We start from the raw sequence: 23959 nt of genomic DNA, 5'->3' as shown, positions 1-23959 counted from the left end.
TATTACAGATGTTGACCCTAGTGGGATTTCAACCCTGGACCCCAATGCTAACCACTGAGCCACCATGCTGCCCCATTGGAGAAAAATTCAACAATTTGAATCATTAACATGGAAAACATTGTAACTTTGCACTGCCCCGTTGGTATTTTTCTTATACTATGGCAAACAATTGTAGCACTTAGTACTACAGACCAAAAAGCATTGTATTCATAACTGAAGGCAGGTCAATTTTCTAAATATGTTGTATAATGGATCTCTTTTTCATCATTTAGGCGCCATTTTGTATGTAGAACATTTAAGAGCGAAGGCCAAAAAACTACTAAGTCTTAAATATGGACCAACCTCCATCTTCCACTGATGTAACTCATTGTATTAAAATTGAAGAATAGATTTCATACAAAGTATAGAATTATGTTGTTGACTATTGTATATTTTTGGAGAGCAGGAATAGATATTTGGGGGGGAGATTTATCCAAATTGTATCAAAGAAAAGGTGGAGCTTTTGCATTTGTAAACTAATCATCTCCTCTCCCCCATTACCTAATGCTGTATTTGGGACCCAAAATGCTTCCATCCTAAGAGACAATATTAGTTTTTACTGCCTATGGCTGAGCCATGCATGAATTGTACATATAACAATGGGAAATGTTCACTCTTACAGCTGTGACAGATATTCTAACAGATGAAAACACATTAAAGAAAATGGTAGAATCACCAGAAACGAAGAAAGCCCTGGGCAAAAAAAATAAAAGCCCAATTAAAGGTATAACAAAGTAAGTACATTTTGAAGTTTGTGAAGCTGAAGCTCATCATGTATTTAATAGTAGTTACCTGGATAACAACTATTGGTATTGTATTAGTAGTATTAATAACTGCTCATTCCCACTGATCACAATTGCCCTATGAACACAACCACAACAACTCCAACCATACCCCACAAAAGCACAATCCCCATACACAAGTAGTTAACTCCAAGTGTTCCTCACCCCTGGAAGAGGAAAGGCATGGGCCACAGTTCAAAAGAACATTTACACACAAGTGCAATTCACAGTATGGTTATCAGTGCAGATACTTATATAGACAACATGTCTTGCATAACAACAATGCCAACATGGCAGAACAATCTACTTACACAAGTTAGTTCTACAGGGATAATCTCATTCCCCACAAAACCTGACTGCCATATTAAGTGAGGAACTAGAGCCCCCATCCTAGTAGAGGTTCAGACATATGGTATTTATCTGTAATATAAGTGCTCTTTATGTGCGTCAAAATACTTTATATACAGTACAGACCAAAAGTTTGGACACACCTTCTCATTCAAAGAGTTTTCTTTATTTTCAAGACACTGAAAATTGTAGATTCACATTGAAGGCATCAAAACTATGATTTAAAACTTGTGGAATGATATACTTAAAAAAAGTGTGAAACAACTGAAAATATGTCTTATATTCTAGGTTCTTCAAAGTAGCCACCTTTTGCTTTGATTACTGCTTTGCACACTCTTGGCATTCTCTTGATGAGCTTCAAGAGGTAGTCACCGGAAATGGTCTTCCAACAGTCTTGAAGGAGTTCCCAGAGATGCTTAGTACTTGTTGGCCCTTTTTCCTTCACTCTGCGGTCCAGCTCACCCCAAACCATCTCGATTGGGTTCAGGTCTGGTGACTGTGGAGGCCAGGTCTATCTGGCGCAGCACCCCCTCACTCTCCTTCTTAGTCAAATAGCCCTTACACAGCCTGTAGGTGTGTTTGGTGTCATTGTCCTGTTAAAAAATAAATGATGGTCCAACTAAACGCAAACCGGATGGAATAGCACGCCGCGGCAAGATGCTGTGGTAGCCATGCTGGTTCAGTATGCCTTCAATTTTGAATACATCCCCAACAGTGTCACCAGCAAAGCACCCCCACACCATCACACCTCCTCCTCCATGTTTCACGATGGGAACCAGGCATGTAGAGTCCATCCGTTCTCCTTTTCTACAAAGACACGGTGGTTGGATCCAAAAATCTCAAATTTGGACTCATCAGACCAAAGCACAGATTTCCACTGGTCTAATGTCCATTCCTTGTGTTCTTTAGCCCAAACAAGTCTCTTCTGCTTGTTGCCTGTCCTTAGAAGAGGTTTCATAGCAGCTATTTTACCATGAAGGCCTGCTGCACAAAGTCTCCTCTTAACAGTTGTTCTAGAGATGAGAAGGTGTGCTGAACCTTTTGGTTTGTACTGTATTTATATCCGTGCCTCTTGCTATGACATTGTCTCAACATCATATCACAGTCATTTTCTCATGATAGGATCTCTGACAATATTCTTTAGTAACATGGTGCCAGAGTTAATTCTGGTTGGTGCCCAGTGGTGTGGTACTTGGAAGACATTAAAATGGCCACTTACAGGGGAGATTACTACCCCTTACATAGTAAAAAATAGTGATCGTAATTGATACCTAAAAAGAGTAATAGCAAAAACCAGACAGAATAGTCAAAACATGTCAATCCCACTTCAAACAGTTTGATGTATTATACAATGGATGAGACTTCAGGTGTCTTCTTTACATTATACTATTAGGAGGACAATCTCTCTAATAGGGTGACCGCCCGGCCATTTAGCGAGGCCATATCAATGAGGTTTTTACTATATTTGTATCTTTATCATAAATGCTTTTTACATACAGTATGTCACAGCTGTTTAGGATATTGATAACCAAATAACCATTCATAATTTATTCACAGTGTAAAGGTGGATAAGATTGCATTTTCCAAGATTTCAATTACCATACTACCAGACACGGGTATTGAGATATTTGTAACAAACAAGATAGAAATCAGCGGAAAAAGGTAACATGTTGAATATAGTTAACAATTGAAACTTTTATTATCAGAACTGGGCTTACACTCAGTGATTCACCATGTATTATCTACTATTGGCACTTGCCTATATGATGTGCCATATACTGCAGTACTTAACACTTTAACGAGATGTAACATATTTATATATATATATATATATATATATATATATATACAGTGCCTTGCGAACGTATTCGGCCCCTTTGAATTTTTCAAACTTTTCCCACAGGTCAGGCTTCAAACATAAAGATAAAAATTTTAATGTTATGGTGAAGAATCAGCAACAAGTGGGACACAATTGTGAAGTTGAACGAAATGTATTGCTTTTTTAATCTTTTATAAAAAATGATAAACTGAAAATTGGGGTGTGCAATATTATTCAGCCCCTTTAAGTTAATACTGAATTTTTCCCTTTATAAGACGCACCTGATTATAAGACGCACCCCCAAATTTGGTGAAGGAAAAGAGAATTTTTTTTTTTTTAATGCTAAATGGGATCCATCTTATAATGCCAGTGTCCCTCTAACAAATCATATAGGGCAGGGGTCGGGAACCTATGGCTCGCGAGCCAGATATGGCTCTTTTGATGGCCGTATCTGGCTCGCAGACAGGGCTCCTACCTGTCTATGGGAAGGATGCATGCACCGCGCTCCATCAGGCCGCGGTGCACGCTGATCAGGCCCGGACTGACAGGCGGGAGGGGCGGGACCAGGGCCGGCGCCAGCACCCGGCAAACCCGGTCAAATGACGGGGCCCTGAGCTGCCGGGGGGGCCCACTCGCGGTGGCAGGAGTGGCGCACCGCTACTCAGGGGGGCCCGGTGGCCGCGCTGTCACCGCCCCCCGCCGAGGATCGAGCTTTCAATTGCATCGGCATCGCAGGTGCCGATACAATTGAGAGCAATGATGAGAGAGTGAGCGGCGCTCTCTCTTATCATTCTCCCCGCTGTGACTGTCGGCGTTCTTCTGACAGCTCTGCAGAGGACCGCGGTGACGTCATCACTACGCGCCTGCTGAGGTCAGAGCGAGCGACAGCAATGGACGACGCGCCGAGGAGACCGGATCAGCGGGCGAACGAGAAGTGAGCCGCCCCTCTACTGACACTGGGCTCCCCTGACTCACAGGCCGGCCACTACACAGCGGCACTAGTACACATAGGGGCCCGGCAGCCGCTCTGCAGAGCCGGCTGCCGGGCCCCTATGTGTAGTGCCGCTGTGTAGTGGCCGACCTGTGAGTCAGGGGAGCCCAGTGTCAGTAGAGGGGCCCCTGACCTGGAGAGGCCACCAGACGTGTCTGAGCTGCAGGAGTGCTCCTGACCTGCACAGAACACGGAATACTCCATCCTGCAGGACCTGCGATGATGTCACGCCCATGTGACTGTGTGGGAGGAGACACAGGAGGCCGGCAGAAAGCAAGATACTGAAGGCGATTTGGACACATGATGACTGGTAATAAGAAAAGAGGGGACATGAGGGGAAAGGGGGCTGCAGGGTGAGTGGCATATGAGGGCTGCAGACTGTGACAGAAGCATGTGAAGGGGTGCAGAGTGTTTGAGAGGGGTAAGTTGGGGTACAGGCAGGGTGAGATATGTGGGCAGGGTGTGCGTGATATGGGGGTGTATTGTGTGTGATATGGGGGGTGCAGGCTGTGTGGGGAGCAGGGTATGTGACATATGGGGGTGTAGTGTGTGAGATCTGGGGGGTGCAGGCTGTATGGGAAGCAGGGTGTGAGAGATATGGGGGTGTAGTGTGTATGTGACATGGGGGGGTGCAGGCTGTATGGGGAGCAGTGTGTGTGTGTGTGGAATATGGGGGGTGCTGGCTGTATGGGAAGCAGTATGTGTGGGATATGGGGGTGCAGGCTGTATGGGGAGCAGTGTGTGTGTGTGGGATATGGGGGGTGCAGGCTGTATGGGGAGCAGTGTGTGTGTGTGTGGGATATGGGGGGTGCAGGCTGTATGGGGAGCAGTGTGTGTGTGTGGGATATGGGGGGTGCAGGCTGTATGGGGAGCAGTGTGTGTGTGTGGGATATGGGGGGTGCAGGCTGTATGGGAAGCAGTGTGTGTGGGATATGGGGGGTGCAGGCTGTATGGGGAGCAGTGTGTGTGTGTGGGATATGGGGGGTGCAGGCTGTATGGGGAGCAGTGTGTGTGTGTGTGTGTGATATGGGGGGTGCAGGCTGTATGGGAAGCAGGGTGTGAAATATGGGGGTGTAGTGTGTGTGATATGGGGATGTAGTGTGTGTGATATGGGGGTGCAGGCTGTATGGGAAGCAGGGTGTGTGAGATATGGGGGTGTAGTGTGTGTGATATGGGGGTGCAGGGTGTGTGACATATGGGGGCAGGGGCGTAACTACCGCAGTCGCAGGGTTGGAAGGAGAAGAGAGGTACTTGTTTTTTATTTTGCTGGCTGCATGACACATGGAGGCCTGGAGGGGCCTGGCTCCATGATACATGGAGGTCTATGGGACTGCATAATAAACATGAAGGACACCTTATACATGGACTAGGGGTGCATTATACATGGAGGAGTATGGGGCTGCATAATACAAAATGATGATTTATGGCGCTACATTATAATACATATAGCACTATGGGTAATACATATAGCACTATGGGGGCTACATTATAATAAATGGAGGAATATGGAGGCTACCTTACACATGGTCACACATGGGTGTGCGTTATAAAACATGGAGGACTGTGGTGCAGTATAATATATGGAGTACTATGGGGTGAATTATAATACATGGAGAACTATGGGGGTGCATTATAATATATGACGGGTTATGTGGGACCCTTTATATTATACGGAAGGCTATGTGGGGGCCATTATAGTATTTGGAGATCTATATACAAGGAGGACAAAGATACAAGTATGGGATGGGAATGTTTTGTGCTGAGGGAAAAAGGCTCTTTCCCTCAGCACCCAGCTTTCCCATGCTCTGCTATACATCTCTCAGCACCCAGCTTTACTCTGTTATGGGAAAGCTGGGTGCTGAGGGAAAGATGGATATCAGAACATGGGAAAGCTGGGTACTGATAGAGGGATTTCAGATCATGGGAAACCTGGGTGCTGAGGGTAAGAGCCAAGTGTCAGCATCATTATCCTGTACCCCGAGTGTCAGTGTCATTATCCCGCACCCTAAGTGTCGGTGTACGTGGAGGGGGGCCCCGATCCAAATTTTGCACCAGGGCCCATCAAACTCTAGTTACGCCACTGAGTATTAATCACTGTATTCTACATGAGGGTGCCTACTGCTATCTGGCTCTGCACTGTGCTATATACAGGCTATGCTATATACAAGCTGTATGCTACATGAGGGTGCCTAATGCTATCTGGCTCTCCACTGTGCTGTCTGGGTCTGCACTGTACTATATAGGTCTGTGTACTACATGAGGATACCTAATGCTATCTGGCTCTGCACTGTGTTATATAGGTGCTGTGTACTACATGAGGGTGCCTAATGCTATCTGACTCTGCACTGTGCTGTCTGGCTCTGCACTGTGTTATATAGGTGCTGTGTACTACATGAGGGTGCCTAATGCTATCTGGCTCTGCACTGTGGTATTTAGGGGCTGTGTACTACATGAGGGTGCCTATTGCTATCTGGGTCTGCATTGTGCTATATGTGTGCTGTATATTACATGAAGGTGCCTAATGCTATCTGGGTCTGCATTGTGCTATATGGGGGCTGCATAGTGCATGTGGGGGCTACATAATACTATATGGAGGACAATGGGGGCTTCATAACACAATATGGGGGCTGCATACTACTATACCCCCAGAGTTGTATGTCCCCTCCACCCAGGTGCCGTATGTCCCCCCCACCCCAGACCTCTCTTCGGATGTATATACAGCAGTGTTAGTGTGCCCTATGTGCGGCCATGTCTGTTAGACAAGCCGGGAGGTGAATGAGGCTGTTGCCGGCTTCCCAATATTAGAAATATATATACAGGATAAATATATAAAAATTAAGCAAAGGAAGAAAAAAGGAACGGCACTCACCGGTAATTGCTGTGAAGTGTTCAGGTTTATTTCATGGTCAGAGGATACATGCTTCGGCGTTACAGGGAGGGAATGAGGATGGTTAGCACAAAAAGACTACGGCCGTGAGTGCCGTTCCTTTTTTCTTCCTTTGCTTAATGTTCTATGCTCTGATGCTTTTGGAACAAGCACCCCGCAGCTGTATTCAGTATAGTCCGACCTGGAAGTCTCCTCTGGTCGCAGCAGAGATCAATAGCACCGCGTGTGCTTTCTATAACTAGCTGCTGATTGTTTGATGTGGACAGTCCTCAGTGAAAGTAGTGCCCCGCAAATCCTTCTTGTTACTACTAAATATATAAAAATAATGTGTGTGTATGTGTGATATGTATCTATGTATGGCAGTGTATATGACTGTGTCTAGATTTGTCTATTTATGTGTTTTTGTGAATTTCTCTTTAAGTATGTGTACGTGTGCCTGTATGTGTATGTATCTGTGCATGTCTATGTGTGGATGGGGCCCACTGAGACTCTTTCGCCCAGGGCCCACAAAAACCTGGAGCCGGCCCTGGGCGGGACTTCTCCCGGTGGGCTGGCCGGTGGAGGGGTGGGGGGGCCGCCGCCCCCCGCCTCTCCCGCAGGTCTGCAGTGGCGTAGCAAAGGGGGGGCGGAGGGGGCAGTCCGCCCCGGGCGGCACATGTCAGGGGGGGCGGCATTTTGGCCACTCGCCTTCAGTTCTGCTATCCCTGGGCTGAGTTCCGGGGACCGCAGTCCTCGGCAGGAAACTCTGCCTGCCGTCCCTTTAAGGCAGGGGTGGGGAACATCCAGCCCGCGATGACCTTTTCTGCGGCCCCCGGGGCACTGGGGCAGATTCCCGGAGGCTGCAGTGCTCGGGCAGCCGCTGATCTTGTCTATTGCCGGCAGACAGCACTGGGGGTGGGACTTCCTCCCTCCCGCTCCTACATGCTCCCCTGTGAAATTGCAGATAGAAGCAGAGTGATGGGGCAGGGGCCTGTATAGTGCCGTGCGTTCTGCCTCTCACCCTCCAGTTCTGTGCTCTGCTGCTCAGGTCTATAAGGTCTTTTCTTGGAGAGAAAAGAGGAGAATGAAGCCAGCCCTTGAACTGCTGCATCCATCACTTGTGCTGCACCTGATCTTACAGGGCAACTAAGCAGCAGGTACTTATATCTGTGTGTGCTGTGCATACGGCGCGTGCGTGTGCTGTGTATACGGCACGTGCGTGTGCTGTGTATACGGCGCGTGCGTGTGCTGTGTATACGGCGCGTGCGTGTGCTGTGTATTCGGCGTGTGTGAGTGTGTGCTGTGTATATGGTGTGTATGTGTGCTGTGTTTGTTGTGTTTGGCACTTAATAAAGTTTCATATTGTGAGGTTTATTGGTATATCTAATTCCTGGTGTGCATATGTTTACCTGCAGAGCTTTTTTTCTTCTCCTTATGTACTGTGTATACGGCATGTTGAGTGCTGTGTATGGCTTGTGTGTGTATCTCCTGGGTCTGAGCCTCTCTTTTTTGTTCATTTTCTGTAAGACCAACACTTTTAAAAGGGCCACTGACAGATACAATTGCTCCAGCGGTCACTTAGTACACAAAGGAGTGTTCCTCTCTGCTGCACTAAGCCACCGCTGGACCTAAACAATAATTCGCTGTAAAATAATAAAATAGATAATTGACATAACTGACAATGCGTTGTGTGACATGTCCAATATTCCAGCTTCTTTCTTCTGCGAATGCCTCAAAGCTGGCATTCTCTCAACATCAGGTGGGAAGAATGCCAGCTTTCAGTCATGCGCAGGAAAAAGAAGAAGCCAGACTGCTGGACTGATGTCATGCATCGCAAGTTCACAATGTAAGTTATTTATTTGATTTTTTTACTGCTAATTACCATTGTTTCAGTCCAGTTGTGGCTTTATACAGCAGGGAGGAGCATTCCTTGCTGTACTAAGTGAACATTGGAGCGATTGATCTGTCAATGGCCCTTTAAACATATTGTACGGCTCTCGCGGAATTATATTTCAAAATATGTGGCGTTTACGGCTCTCTTAGCCAAAAAGGTTCCTGACCCCTGATATAGGGTATATGTCCCTCATAGCCCCCCATCCTAAAATTAGCCCCCTTAATCTGGATATGGCCCCCTTATATAGAATATAGCCCCCTTGTGATGGCACACGTTCCCCTGTGCTGCCTATGGCCCCCTATGGATTGCATACATTCCCCTGTGCTGCCTATGGCCCCATATGGATTGCATACATTCCCCTGTGCTGCCTATGGTCCCCTATGGATTGCGCACGTTCCCCTGTGCTGCCTATGGCCCCCTATGGATTGCATACATTCCCCTGTGCTGCCTATAGTCCCCTATGGATTGCACACGTTCCCCTGTGTTAGATAGCATCCCCATGCTGCTGCCCATGGCCCCTATAGATCGCACAAGTCCCCCTGTGTTAGATATCGCCCCCATGGTGCTGCCCATGGCCCCTATATAGATCCCACAAGTCCCCCTGTGTTAGATATCCCCCAATAGTGCTGCCCATGGCCCCTATAGATCGCACAAGTCCCCCTGTGTTAGATATCGCACCCATGGTTCTGCCCATGGCCCCTATATAGATGGCACAAGTCCCCCTGTGTTAGATATCGCCCCCATAGTGCTGCCCATGGCCCCTATATAGATTGCACAAGTCCCCCTGTGTTAGATATTGCCCCCATAGTGCTGCGCATGGCCCCTATAGATCGCACAAGTCCCCCTGTGTTAGATATCGCCCCCAGGCTGCTGCCCACAGTAAAATAAAACCCTCTTTCCTTACCTCCTCCAGCGCTGATCTCCCTCCTGTCTGGCTCCGTGCTTCTGTTCTTCCACTTCCTGGTTCTCAGTGCGGTCATGTGATCGGCACAGTAAACTGAGATCTCTGCGTGCCTGATCACAGTGGAAGCAGGGACACGGGGAGAAACGCTGGAGGGGGTAAGTAAAGCTTTTTTATTTTAGGATGAGCAGCAGCCTGGGGGCCAAATCTAACACAGGGGGGGCATGCACCATCACAGGGGTGCGCAGAGACATATAAAATGCACCGCTGCCCCAGCCCCTCACTGCGGTGCGATTTCAGCACCACCGGAGATGGACAGCGGCTGTGCATATTATATGAGCGGGAGCAGGAGAATAAACGCTGCCGCCGCAGCGTTCACCTGCCCCCAGCACAGCGCCCCCACCTCCCCTGGACCCTGAGTGTACATATATATACCCCACCCCCGTATATTCAGCTTATAAGACGCACCCCCTACTTTCCCCCAAAATTTGGGGGAACAAAAGTGCGTCTTATAAAGCGAAAAATACGGTACTTTGTAGAGCCAACTTTTGCTGCGATTACAGCTGCAAGTCGCTTTGGGTATGTGTCTATCAGTTTTGCACAATGAGAGACTGAAATTCTTGCCCATTCTTCCTTTGTAAACAGCTGGAGCTGAGTGAGGTTGGATGGAAAGCGTTTGTAAACAGCAGTTTTCAGCTCTTTCCACAGATTCTCGATTGGATTCAGATCTGGACTTTGACTTGGCCATTCTAACACCTGGATACGTTTATTTGTGAATCATTCCATTGTAGATTTTGCTTTATGTTTTGGATCATTGTCCTGTTGAAAGACAAATCTCCGTCCCAGTCTCAGGTCTTTTGCAGACTCCAACAGGTTTTCTTCAAAAATGGTCCTGTATTTGGTTCCATCCATTTTCCCATCAATTTTAACCATCTTCCCTGTCCCTGCTGAAGAAAAGCAGGCCCAAACCATGATGCTGCCACCACCATGTTTGACAGTGGGGATGGTGTGTTCAGGGTGATGAGCTGTGTTGCTTTTACGCCAAACATATTGTTTGGAATTGTGCCCAAAAAGTTCAATTTTGGTTTCATCTCATCAGAGCACCTTCTTCAACATGTTTGGTGTGTCTCCCAGGTGGCTTGTGGCAAACTTTAAACAACATTTTTTATGGATATCATTGAGAAATGGCTTTTTTCTTGCCACTCTTGCATAAAGGCCAGATTTGTGCAGTGTATGACTGATTGTTGTCTTATGGACAGACTCTCCCACCTCAGCTGTAGATCTCTGCAGTTCATCCAGAGTGATCATGGGCCTCTTGGCTGCATCTCTGATCAGTTGATCAGTCTTCTCCTTGTTTGAGATGAAATTTGGTAGATTTGCAGTGGTAGGATACTCCTTCCATTTCAATATGATCGCTTGCACAGTGCTCCTTGGGATGTTTAAAGTTTTGGGAATCTTTTTGTAACCAAATCCGGCTTTAAACGTCTCCATAGCAGTATCACGGACCTGCCTGTTGTGTTCCTTGGTCTTCATGATGCTATCTGTGCTTTAAACAGAACACCGAGACTGTGTTTCAGCCAAAGTCACTTTAAAAATGTAAAAGAAAAATGTATTAATTCGGTATTGCTTTAAATGTACTGACCTGTAGAATTAAGCTAATAGGTTATTTTTACCATACTGTGAACACCGTAAAACTGTAACCACCACCCATGAAATGACGGAATTTTTTTTCACCATTTCACTCCACTTGGAATTTTGTTTTAAGCTTTTCTGTATATTAAATTGTTTAGTGTATTGTACCATTCAAAACAACAACTAATTCCATAAAAAATCCCTTATATAGCTATGTAGATGAAAAACTAAAAAAGTTATGGCTTATGGAAAAAGGGGACAACCAAAACTAAACCACAAAATGAAAATAGCTGCCAAATAGAGTTAACTATGTTATACACTGCCAAAGATTGACAATTAACAGAGCCATAAAGCTGGCTAATGATATTGAAATGTGGGATTGTATCTGAAAACTCTGAGTCCTCGGTAATTACTGTCATTGGCAGGCACCCCCTTTGGAAGTATTGTTCAAGCAAAACACATGCATACCCCTAAAGAATGGTCTAAATAAGATGCATCCACACACAAATTTCCAATGTATTTTTATAATTTAACAGTTTCTTGGGTGGAAGAACGGACATGAAAATTGAAGTGGACATTATTACAAATACAAGTTTGAAGAAGGAGAATGTAGATTGTCCAATTTTCGTCAAAGTGGAATGTAAAACCCATATCATTAATTATGATGCTAATCTTCCTAGAGGGTAAGTTACATTAAGGTTCTTTTAATGAAACTATGCAAATTAGACATTAAAATGATAGTGCCCACCTCTGTGATGGCTCTGGAAAATCTTCATATCAGAGTAAGTAAACCTATGTAGATATCAAAAATGCCATTTTTTTTAAAATAATGTATTATTATTATTTTAATAATTTTTATTTTCATTTTGCAGCATTTTGCCAAATGTGGTGACTAATTTTTTTGATAAAACTCTTAAAACTCTGTTACCTACTACAGTAAGTTATTATATAGATGGATATCTATTTAACAAATATACTGTTTATTATCTGTAAAATAAAATGTTTTAAAATTTAATTCTCACATTTTTAAGCTATTAAGACTTATTGTATAGAAGATTAATTAAATAAGAACCGAGGTTGCACTCTCAAGTGAAGGTGGTGTCACACATAGTGACGCAGCAGCGATCACGACCAGCGATCTGACCATATCAGGATCGCTGCTGCGTCGTTACATGGTCGCTGGTGAGCTGTCAAACAGGCAGATCTCACCAGCGACCAGCCCCCAGCTAGCAGCGACGCGTGGAAGTGTAACTAAGGTAAATATCGGGTAACCAAGGAAAACACTTCGCTTGGTTACCCGATATTTACCTTAGTTACTAGCGTCCGCCGCTCTCACGCTGCCAGTGCCGGCTCCCTGTTCCCTGCACTCCTAGCCAGAGTACACATTGGGTTAATTACCCGATGTGTACTCCAGCTACGTGTGCAGGGAGCCGGCACTGGCAGCGTGAGAGCGGCGGACGTTAGTAACTAAGGTAAATATCGGGTAACCAAGGAAAGGGCTTCTTGGTTACCCGATGTTTACCGTGGTTACAGCTTACCGCAGGCTGCCAGACGCCGGCTCCCTGCTCCCTGCTCGCTTCAGTTCGTTGCTCTCTTGCTGTCACACACAGCGATGTGTGCTTCACAGCAGGAGAGCAACATCCAAAAAATGAAGCAGGACATTCAGCAACGACCGGTGACCTCACAGCAGGGGCCAGGTCGTTGTTGGATGTCACACACAGTGACAGCGACGGGACATCGCTGCTACGTCACAGAAAATGGTGACTTAGCAACGACGTCGTTGTCGTCGTCGCTATGTGTGACACCACCTTAACTTACAACCTTTTAGACATACCAGTTCTATTGTCTTCTCCTATTGTATGTACAACAATATAGAAAACTCTGCACCTCTAGGCAAGAAAACACTGCATAAAATAAGTGGTTTTTTTGCATTTTTGATACGTTTTTTTACAAGTGTTTTTGGTGCAGATTTTTCCCTGTTTATTTGTTTTAAATGGTTTTCAGTTTGATCTTAAGCAGTGGTGACATGATTGATAATTTTTCTGTAAGAACATTTATCTTGTGCAAACCTAGATAGGTCCACTAGGGTCTTCCCCCCATTTTCTTGATAGTATAAAGCCATTGGGTTGCTGGACTTCCTCTAGTTGCTTCTATTCTTCGGATCATGATGTCCTTCTCCAGTGATTGTTCTCTTTTTTTCATGTGGCCAAAGTAGGCAAGTCGTAGCTTGGTGATCCTTGCTTTCAGTGATATGTCTGGCTTGGTTTGTTGATTTGTTCATCAGTATTGTCATGATCCATGACCGGTAATCCCCGCTCCAGAGTTTCCCAGACCTGGCCTGGTCTCTGGTTTCGTTCCGACATTATATCTGGTCGCTGCACCAGCATTCCAGTGCCGGTTATAGTTTCGCTCTGCAGCCTGTGGCTGGCTCTGGTAAGATTTCCTGTTTGATATGACTCCTTGTTACCATGCCCTGACCTGTACCCTCCCCTGTTCATCCGTCTGTCCCAGTCCCTGACTTCCCGCTCCTGTCAGTTGTTTACCCATCCTGGTTCATCCTCCTTCCCGTGTTTGTGTCTCCTCACCCTCCAGTCTTGTCTTATGTTCCCTGTGCCCTTTGTGTTTCCCTCTGCATACCTGATCTCCTGGCATTCAACCATGGTTCTGTTTTATGACCTGATCTTGATCTTCCCTCTGCAGTGGCTTGACTTCCCGGCTTGACCCTGACTGCTTGACTGCTCTATTTCCCCTGGTGGTTTGCGTGTGAACTGCCTGCTGAGGTTACTCTGCTGTACTTTAGCCTCCTTTCTGTTACAGTGTTACTTTAACTCTCCGTCACTACTCTGCTGCCATCTAATGAGGAATACGCTGTACTAAGTCTTACCAGCCCTTTGTACTGCGTGACAAGTATGAGTAAAATCTGCACCACAAATGCTGAAAGAATTGATATTCTACATAGTTAGTTCTTCTGCAAATCTGCAATAAAAAAAAACAGTAATGTCTACATGAGACTTCAGGAATCTTATTCACTTTGCTGTGATAGGAAATCCTTCAGGTTTTGTGACAAATCTGTGCAGAAAAAAACACATCAAAGCCGCAACATGTGCACAGGTCCTAGTGATTATTATCCAGGTATTATCCCAGTGTTTCCATGACCCTTGGGAATAGAATGTGTTTGTATACTTTCAGAACTGATTTGTCAGTGTCCGGCAGTATGGGGCAATACCATTTAATAAGAACCCTCATTTTTTACTTCCATGGATAAAAATGTGTATAGTTCATGTCACAAGAAGACATTTTCAATTTTCTTGTGATGTTGATTCTCTTTAGGACTATAACATTTCAAATGGCTATATATTTTAGGTTTGCCCAGCAGTGGAATTTGTCATTTCTGAAATGAATGAAAAATTGTGCATGAAAAACAGTTAAGTATTACACTCAGAAACAAACCTCAGCGCCTTTCCCAGTTATCTATGATTTGGAGATGGGGTGACGTGAGCAGACACCATTTTCATTCTTACTACAAGTCATACCCTTCTTTATATTTGTGTCTATATGCACCTGCTTTATGTCATTCTGTTCACTATAGGGAGTCACCTAACACTGCAATAACTGTGTGTATTTTTCTAGCGAGCATGCCTTTTGGACAGTCAGGAAGTCTCCATTACATGACATCTCCAATACCAACAGTTTCTGAAGAACATATTGATATTGAACTCAATGTGAGTCCATTTTACCCATTATTTTAGTTTATCATGAACATCTAAACATTTTGGATACCAGCACCAGATCTAAATTGTGGGGGATCTTAACAAAATAGGCTATTCTTAGGATTGTTTGGAATGTCTCTAAATAAATTATCATACTAACATGGGAAAAAGCCTTTATGTAGTTTTCAGAGTAACAACTTTTAAGAATGCCAGTAAAACAAGCCAAAGTGGGATTCGTAAAGTGTCCTACTTCTGGATTTGTTAGGTCTATTCAAAGTATTTCTAAAGGAGAGATGCAAGATAACCAATTCCCAAGACTAAGTACCAAACGTTAATCTAAATCTTAATCATATATTTTTTTATTCTCCCAAAGGTTGAAGTATTCAAAGGAGAAAATCTCATTAACCCACCAGATGACATTGATACAAGTTCACTTGTCCTGCCATACATCTCTGAAACTACGTTTCTTCTGACAGCTGACTTTCTTGGACAGGTCTTCACTGTGTTTCAAGAAGAAGGAGCTTTTAACTTTATGGCCATCGAAGATGATGTATGAAAAATAATAAAATCCTTTTTAGTTTATGTTTTTAAGCAAAATATTCAGTGTTTAGAAGGATATGTCATGATGATGTGACAGCCATATTGCAATTAATGCATTTGGGCTCTGATTGGCTTTGATCAAAAGTCCTCAAAATGTTGATGCAAATTGCTCCACTAGAATCACTGTTTTGAAGGGAGATCCAGGAAGGACAACAGCTATAAATCTCAAATCAATAATATATAAGTAGCACCAGTTACTCATCAAAATCCCCCAAATACTCCAGCAAATCAGCATAGTCCATTCACAGGCTTTTTTTTTTTAAGTCAAGTCGCCAGGCAGAAAAGGTTGTGATGTTTTGGCTTTAAATTAAACCTTTATCAAAATGTCTTTATAAATTTGATAAACATTGACTATGTTGATGTAAAAAAATATCCTCAAAAGTTGATAAATTGAAACATCACACATTTTCTGCATGATGACGTGAATAAAAATGTCTGTATGGAAAACGTTACCATCATGGAGGGTTGTTTTTGCTTTTTTGTTGAATCTATTTTTATTACATTTTTACAACATTAAAACAAGACATAGAGTTACAAACCAATACAGTTGACACCCCGTAGTTAAGTCTGGGGGGGGTCTCTAAAAGCTTCCGATTAAGTAATTTAGTTTGCATTATGGAAACAGGACATTTAAGAACTAGCTTTTGCTGGGAACAGCATCAAGGGAAGGTCAACTCCTCAGAGTCTCAAACCAGTATATAAAATAATGGTGTACAACCAGGAGTTTAGAATAACGATCTGAATTGACAGAGCCTTTGGATACCATACGGGAGAGACATATAAAATAAACCAGTTTCCAGCCCATACAGCTCCTCTCTCTGACCAAGGCTACAAGAGATGTAAGAACATGTAAAAAAGAAACTAAGAAACAGGAAAAAGGAAAAGAAGAAGAGAAAAAATGGGTGGGGGGAAGGAAAGAAGGGGAAGCCAGTCCACCTTCTCAAGAATTCTCAAAAATTTCTCAGAACTCTGGGGAATCCAAAAAAATGATCCAAGACCCCCAAACCCTGATAAATTTATCAGTGGACCTATCCATTTCTGCTATGAGTTCATCCATTCTCTGGAGACTGGCCGTGTCCTTTGTTTGTAAACTATAAGCCTGTGACTTAAATTCTCAATGTATGTAGCATGGTGTCAGAGTCAGCAAGCCCTGGTTACAGATGCCATCGCAATGCCGTGTTTAGTAAGAACAGAAGAAAAATGGAGATGTCTCTTAATTTTGGAGATGTCTCTAATTCACTCAAGGGATGACCATGGATTATGTACTATGCACAGAAGACTCATCTTCTTTAGATGACTTATGAAAATTACACTAATGTAAGCTAGAAAAAGATTCAATGTTCCACTCCTTGACTCCATGAAAGTAGCACAAGTAGAAGTAAATCTTTAAGTAGATGTATTATTAAGCTTATCTATGGTTCTTTCTTTAGAGTCAATCTAAATGAGAGTGAGTCCAGTCATCAGTAAAAATTAAGACATCCTTTATTCCCAAAACATGTTAAAAACATACATGTTTAAAATCAGAACTGCCTTACGTGTTTCAGGTCATAGAGACCCATACTTACTGACCTGAAACAGTTCTGATTTTAAACATGTATGTTTTAACATGTTTTGTGAATAAAGGATGTCTTAATTTTCACTGAAGACTGGACCATGGGTGCTGGATTACCACTCACTCTCAATTAGATTGACTTCTGCAGGGGTGGACCGCTCCCTTCCTTCATCTGTGCACCCTAGGTGGTTTGGATCACATGGCTATGGTAGGCTGAAATTTGCTCCCTTTTACTTGGAATTTGCTTTCTTTTAAAACTGAGGGATCTTCTTGAAATATAGGGGGGGGGGGGGACTAGACTTTTTTTTTGTCTTTTAAATTATTATCTAGAGAATAACCGAATTTTTGACATTTTGCTATTTTTTCCAGCTAGTAAATGGAGGGGCCATGTCTACATCAATTTTAAGCGAGATCATTCCAGAGGTAATAACTTATATAGAAATTCGATAACCAAATGTTTCAGCAACAATCCAACCCCGATCTGCAATGGTCACACCACATTCTATAATGCAAAATATTTGGAGTGTATTCACATGGTTGGGGAGAGTTGTGTTGCATTCTCAGGGTATATTGAACATGCCAGATTTGTTGCCGACATTTCTGGGAATTTTCCATCTGTCTGAATGAAGTTTGTAACTATCTATGCACTTCCTTCACAAAGAACCCTATACATGTGTATAGAAGGGATTCTAGTCACAGATACTATATTTCTTTAATAAAGCCAATACATGGGAACATTCCCTTGGAGGGTTTGTGGGTTCAACCCATTAGCGACCATATGTGAAAGGGTCCTAATGAATGGGCTTTTTTCCATTTATTGTTTGATGTAGGATAAATTTTAAATTATAGAACAATAGTAATATATATATATATATATATATATATATATATATAGATACAGTAGATAGCTATATATATATATATATATATATATATATATATATATATATTACTATTGTTCTATAATTTAAAATTTATCCTGGAAAAAAGCCCATTCATTAGGACCCTTTCACACATGGTCGCTAATGGGTTGAACCCACAAACCCTCCAACACCAAATGTTTGGACACACCCTCTCATTCAAAGAGTTTTCTTTATTTTATTTTCATGACTCTGAAAATTGTAGATTCACATTGAAGGCATCAAAACTATGAATTAACACACAGAGTGAAATACTTAACAAAAAAGTGTGAAACAACTGAAAATATGTCTTACATTCTAGGTTCTTCAAAGGAGCCACCATTTGCTTTGATTACTGCTTTGCACACTCTTGGCATTCTCTTGATAAGCTTCAAGAGGTAGTCACCGGAAATGGTCTTCCAACAGTCTTGAAGGAGTTCCCAGAGATGCTTAGCAGTTGTTGGCCCTTTTGCCTTCACTCTGCGGACCAGCTCACCCCAAACCATCTTGATTGGGTGACTGGAGGCCAGGTCATCTGGCGAAGCACCCCATTACTCTCCTTCTTAGTCAAATAGCCCTAAACAGCCTGGAGGTGTGTTTGGGGTCATTGTCCTGTTGAAAAATAAATGATGGTCCAACTAAACGCAAACCGGATGGAGTAGCATGCTGCTGCGAGATGCTGTGGTAGCCATGCTGGTTCAGTAAGCCTTCAATTTTAAATAAATCTCTAACAGTGTCACCAGCAAAGCACCCCCACACCATCAAACCTCCTCGTCCATGCTTCACGGTGGGAACCAGGCATGTAGAGTCCATCCGTTCACCTTTTCTACATCGCACAAAGACACGATAGTTGGATCCAAAGATCTCAAATTTGGACTCATCAGACCAAAGCACAGATTTCTACTGGTCTAATCTCCATTCCTTGTGTTCTTTAGCCCAACCAAGTCTCTTCTGCTTGTTGCCTGTCCTTAGCAGTGGTTTCCTAGCAGCTATTTTACCATGAAGGCCTGCTGCACGAAGTCTCCTCTTAACAGTTGTTCTAGAGATGTGTCTGCTGCTAGAACTCTGTGTGGCATTGACCTGGTCTCTAATCTGAGCTGCTGTTAACCTGCGTTTTCTGAGGCTGGTGACTCGGATAAACTTATCCTTCGCAGCAGAGGTGACTCTTGGTCTTCCTTTCCTGGGGCAGTCCTCATGTGAGCCAGTTTCTTTGTAGCGTTTGATGGTTTTTGCCACTGCATTTGGGGACACTTTCAAAGTTTTCCCAATTTTTCAGACTGACTGACCTTCATTTCTTAAAGTAACGATGGCCACTCGTTCCTCTTTACTTAGCTGCTTTTCCTTGCCATAATACAAATTCTAACAATCTATTCAGTAGGACTATCAGCTGTGTATCCACCAGACTTCTGCACAACACAACTGATGGTCCCAACCCCATTTATAAGGCAAGAAATCCCACTTACTAAACCTGACAGGGCACACCTGTGAAGTGAAAAGCATTTCCGGTGACTACCACTTGAAGCTCATCAAGAGAATGCCAAGAGTGTGCAAAGCAGTAATCAAAGCAAAAGGTGGCTACTTTGAAGGACCTCGTATATAAGGCATATTTTCAGTTGTTTTACACTTTTTTGTTAAGTATTTCATTCCACATGTGTTAATTCATAGTTTAGTTTTGATGCCCTCAATGTGAATCTACAATTTTCAGTCATGAAAATAAAGAAAACTCTTTGAATCAGAAGGTGTGTCCAAACTTTTGGTCTGTACTGTATATGTATGTATATATATATATATATATATATATATATATACATACATATATATATATATATATATATATATATATATATATATATATATATATAAACATATATATATATATATATATATATATATATATATATATATATATATATATATATATATATATATACCTATAAAGTGGTGATATGGAGTAGTGAATGAGAAAATTCTGAGTGGAGACAGACCAACTCCTCTGTGGATACATAATATGTGTAGTGTTTTGTTATTTTTCTTATACGTGTGTGTGGTGGACCTTTCTTTCAGAGATGACTCCGAGATAAACCAAGTATTTGAATTGGTTGTCTTGTAAGTGTTCTATTTTCTCTGTAGTGGCAGAGAAGAGAAATTAAACACTTAAGCCCCCCATACACATTAGAATAATGTCAGCCAAACCTGCCGATATTGATGGGTTTGGTTGATAGTCAAATGTGTATGGGAGCCCCAGAGAATTTGTGAACGAAAATATCGATCTGTCATGTCCAATTTTGACCAAAGTGCTTTACTACAAGGTCTTCCACAGATTACAGTTTCTCAGTGAGGGTCAGAGCAGACACTATTGGGTCAGCTTAACTCCACAGGCCATTAACCATGTCGAAGTAGGTTACATAGTGCACTTCCTGTAACTACACCAACCAGAGCTTGCTCTGATCACTGCAGTTTAACAACTTGAAATTACCTATGAATTATTGAGAGCTGAGTTTAAAATACACCAAAGTCTCACATCGGCCCCCCACAACGCGATAGCAAGCTAAAAGCTTCTGTAACTATGATCTTGATCCTCCTGTGAAGATCAGCTGCAGGCTGAACTTCAATGGAGGGTAAAGATTTCAATACATACTGCAATACTATGGTATTGAACCATATAATATAAGCAGGAGCGGGTTGTGCAGGGAGGCAGAGAGTCATATACAAGCAGGCCAGTCCCCAAGCAGCTGTTCAGGGCCACTGGAAGACCATCACTATATCTTTCATTGTGGTTGATGCAGACACACTCACACTGCACGTTGTGTGAGCTGTGTCTGCTGATGAAACAGCATGGTGTACCTGGAGTTCATATGGATATATGTAATATATAATATCCATAATGTATATGTATCCACATATAATAAGTATGTGAAGTCTTCTAGGCAGGTCCAGGTATGATCAGTATAGTGCATCTGTGTACATAATATACCACATCTAGATTAGTCTCTGCTATATTGTGATACAGACATCAGATATTTTGCAAAATACTCAAAGTTATATAACATCTGATGAATACTGATCATGTAGACTCCTGTATACTGGATGCACAGGCAGAGTATCATGAAGTCGACTTACTCCAAGGGAGCCTAGGCGCGGGAGTGCCAGCATTCATTGAATATCAGGGATCAACTAGCAGACTTGCATCATCCCACCATATCACACTGAACTACCAATTACAGGGATCAACGAGCAGACGCTCATTATCCTACTATATCACACTACACTAGCGAGTACAGCGACTTTGTGAACAAGGCCTATCTGGCTAAAACATTAACAATTGGTCGCATCCCCCTTTGGTGTTTTGGCACATCTATCCCTGCAATAACAAAAAAATCTAGAGTATAAATAATTATTTCAATTTTTTTTGCATTCAAAATGAGTGTGCAGTACAGTCTACTCATACTATATATAGGGGCTATTTGAGGGCTCAAACTATATATAGGAGGGCTATGTGAGGTCTCATACTCTACATAGGAGGGCTATGTGGGGGCTCATGCTGTATATAAGAGGGCTATGTGGGGACTGATACTCTATATTATGGGCTATTTGAGCACACATACTGTACATTGGGAGGCTATGTGAGCACTCATACTGTATAAAGAGGTTTATGTGGGGGCTCATACAGTATTTACAGGGGCTTCGTAGGCTCATACTGTATATAGGGGGCCATGTGAAGGCTCATACTGTATATAGGGGCTATGTTAGGGCTCATACTGTATATAAGAGGGCTATGTGAGGGCTCATCCTGTATATAGGGAAACTATGTGAGGGCTCATACTGTATATAGGGTGCTATGGAAGGGATCATACTGCATAATGGAGTTATGTGAAAGCTCATACTGTATATAGGAGGGCTCATTGTGAATATAGGGAGGCTATATGAGGGTTCATACTGTATACTGGGGGCTGTGTGAGCACTCATGCTGTATGTTGTGGCTAAATGAGGGCTCATACTGTATATAGAGGGCTATACGTGGGCTCATAATGTAATGAATATAGGAGATTTTTGTGGGGGCTCATATTGTGTATAGCGGGGCAATATGGGGCTATGTATATATGTAATATGTAATATGTATGTGTATGTGTGTCGCCCTGGACAAGCCAGGGGACACAGGTAACAACACACACCCCCACCCCCAGCAGTTCACAGCAGACATCCCCAAAGTGACCTGCTTTCTGCCTCGGGCTCAGACTGACACACCAGGTGGGCGGAGTCTGGAGATGGAGACGCCCACCCTGGAGTGAGCTGGCCGGAGGCAGGAAACAAGTCTAGTCTAGTCCTAGGAGAGGAAGAGTGAAGGTCTGCAGAGAGGCAGACAGAGCCAGGGGCCTAGGTTGGAGCCTAGGGCCTCGCACAGAGAGTCCGGCAGACGCTAGGTGCCGTCTGCAGGGAGCCGGGGAGACAGCTGGTGGAACCGCAGGTAGCCGGGGCTGGGCAGTGGCCCCCCGGTATGGAGTCGGGGAGCCAGCTGGAAGCCGGAGTGCAGGAGAGGGGTGCACGGAGGTGGAAGAAAGGACTTACACCATCAAACTGGGTCAGGGGAGAAACAACAACCGCAGCCGTCTGGGGGTACCCGTCCATCCAGCCGAGTGTTTTACTAAAAACTGTGTCATCGTCTCAGGCTGAGTGAGTACCACAGTGCCGCAAGGCACAGTGCTGCCCCCGCGTCCCTGCGCCCACCAGGCCCTGCACCTTCCACACCATCACTGGGCCCCGGGATCACCAACCCCTACCCACGGAGGGGCAACACAACACCTGGCTGCTCCGCATCACCACTCCCGGGATCCCCATATTGAGCAGCGGTGGTGCTACAAATCACCACAACCGTGGGTGGCGTCACGGACAATAAACCATCCCCACACAAAACTACCCCCTTTCACTCACGGGCGAGGAGCGCCGCTCGAGACCCCTGGGATCCGGCCCACCGCTCGAGCCACCACTGAGCAGCAGCAGCAGCCGGACCCGAGCAGAGGGGTGAGCGCAGTGCTGACACCCTCCTCCCCGCCCGCGACATATGTAATATATATATGTAATATGTAACTGTGACATAATATCATGTATATAATATCTGATGTGTGGAGTCATAATATATCATGTTCCAGCAGAGATAAGCAAGCAGGACACTGGTCAGACGGTCATGTCAGTAGTCCATAGCCACCATAACAGATGCTTAAGAGCCTACTACAACCTGCCGGAATCTCTAGCTCCTTTCTGTATACAGTCATATATTCTCCTATATATATTGTAGTATATACGGTATGCTATGTATACTGTGTGCACAGACATCAGTTGGGTCCCATCCCATAGAGTAACAATATCGAAGAACTTGGCACCAATAAATAGTTACAAATTAATGTGCTTAATTTACAGATGCAATGCACAGTTTAATGCATAATGTTTCAATCAGACCCCTGACCTTCATCAGAATCACAGATTGCTGTTAAACAAAAGTGAAGAATATGAAACATGTGCCCTAAGAATAGTGTGTCACTGCTGAGGAATCGAGCTGTCCTGATGAAGGTTAGGAGTCTGATTGAAATGTTACACATTGACCTTTGGACTGTACCTGTGAATAAAACACCCTAATTAGTAACTTTATACAAGTGCCAAATCTTCTGTATTGCAGTCACTTTATGGGACTGAAAACTTGTGAATCCTCACATAACACGCACTACAATCTGAGGATTCTCTGATGTCATGAGTGGCGGGCGCGAGACTGCAAGTATATGATTTGCATACATGCAGTTGCATGCCAACTAGACATGCACAGCCTAACTCAGCACAAGTGTATTTAGCGAGGCTAAGCACAGTCTAGTTGGAATGTGGCCGGGAGTATGCATATCTCATACATACGGTCATATGATTGCCTGCTGCCAGCACT

At 43.7% G+C, this 23959-nt stretch overlaps 1 protein-coding gene across 1 annotated transcript in view; it reads left to right on the top strand.

Moving 5' to 3' along the window:
• The window catches only part of LOC142310071 (BPI fold-containing family B member 6-like), a 54423-nt gene that overhangs the window by 2156 nt on the left and 28308 nt on the right, over nucleotides 1-23959 (top strand). The window contains exons 2-9 of the mRNA XM_075347539.1: nucleotides 662-773; nucleotides 2727-2831; nucleotides 11809-11955; nucleotides 12145-12208; nucleotides 14636-14696; nucleotides 14903-14994; nucleotides 15356-15532; nucleotides 17504-17557. Of these exons, the coding sequence (XP_075203654.1) occupies nucleotides 662-773; nucleotides 2727-2831; nucleotides 11809-11955; nucleotides 12145-12208; nucleotides 14636-14696; nucleotides 14903-14994; nucleotides 15356-15532; nucleotides 17504-17557 (812 nt within the window). The remainder of the gene's footprint in view (nucleotides 1-661; nucleotides 774-2726; nucleotides 2832-11808; nucleotides 11956-12144; nucleotides 12209-14635; nucleotides 14697-14902; nucleotides 14995-15355; nucleotides 15533-17503; nucleotides 17558-23959) is intronic.

This window comes from Anomaloglossus baeobatrachus, chromosome 5 (assembly GCF_048569485.1).
Source record: "Anomaloglossus baeobatrachus isolate aAnoBae1 chromosome 5, aAnoBae1.hap1, whole genome shotgun sequence".
NCBI lineage: Eukaryota > Metazoa > Chordata > Amphibia > Anura > Aromobatidae > Anomaloglossus > Anomaloglossus baeobatrachus.
This window is presented reverse-complemented; position numbering and strand designations above follow the sequence as displayed.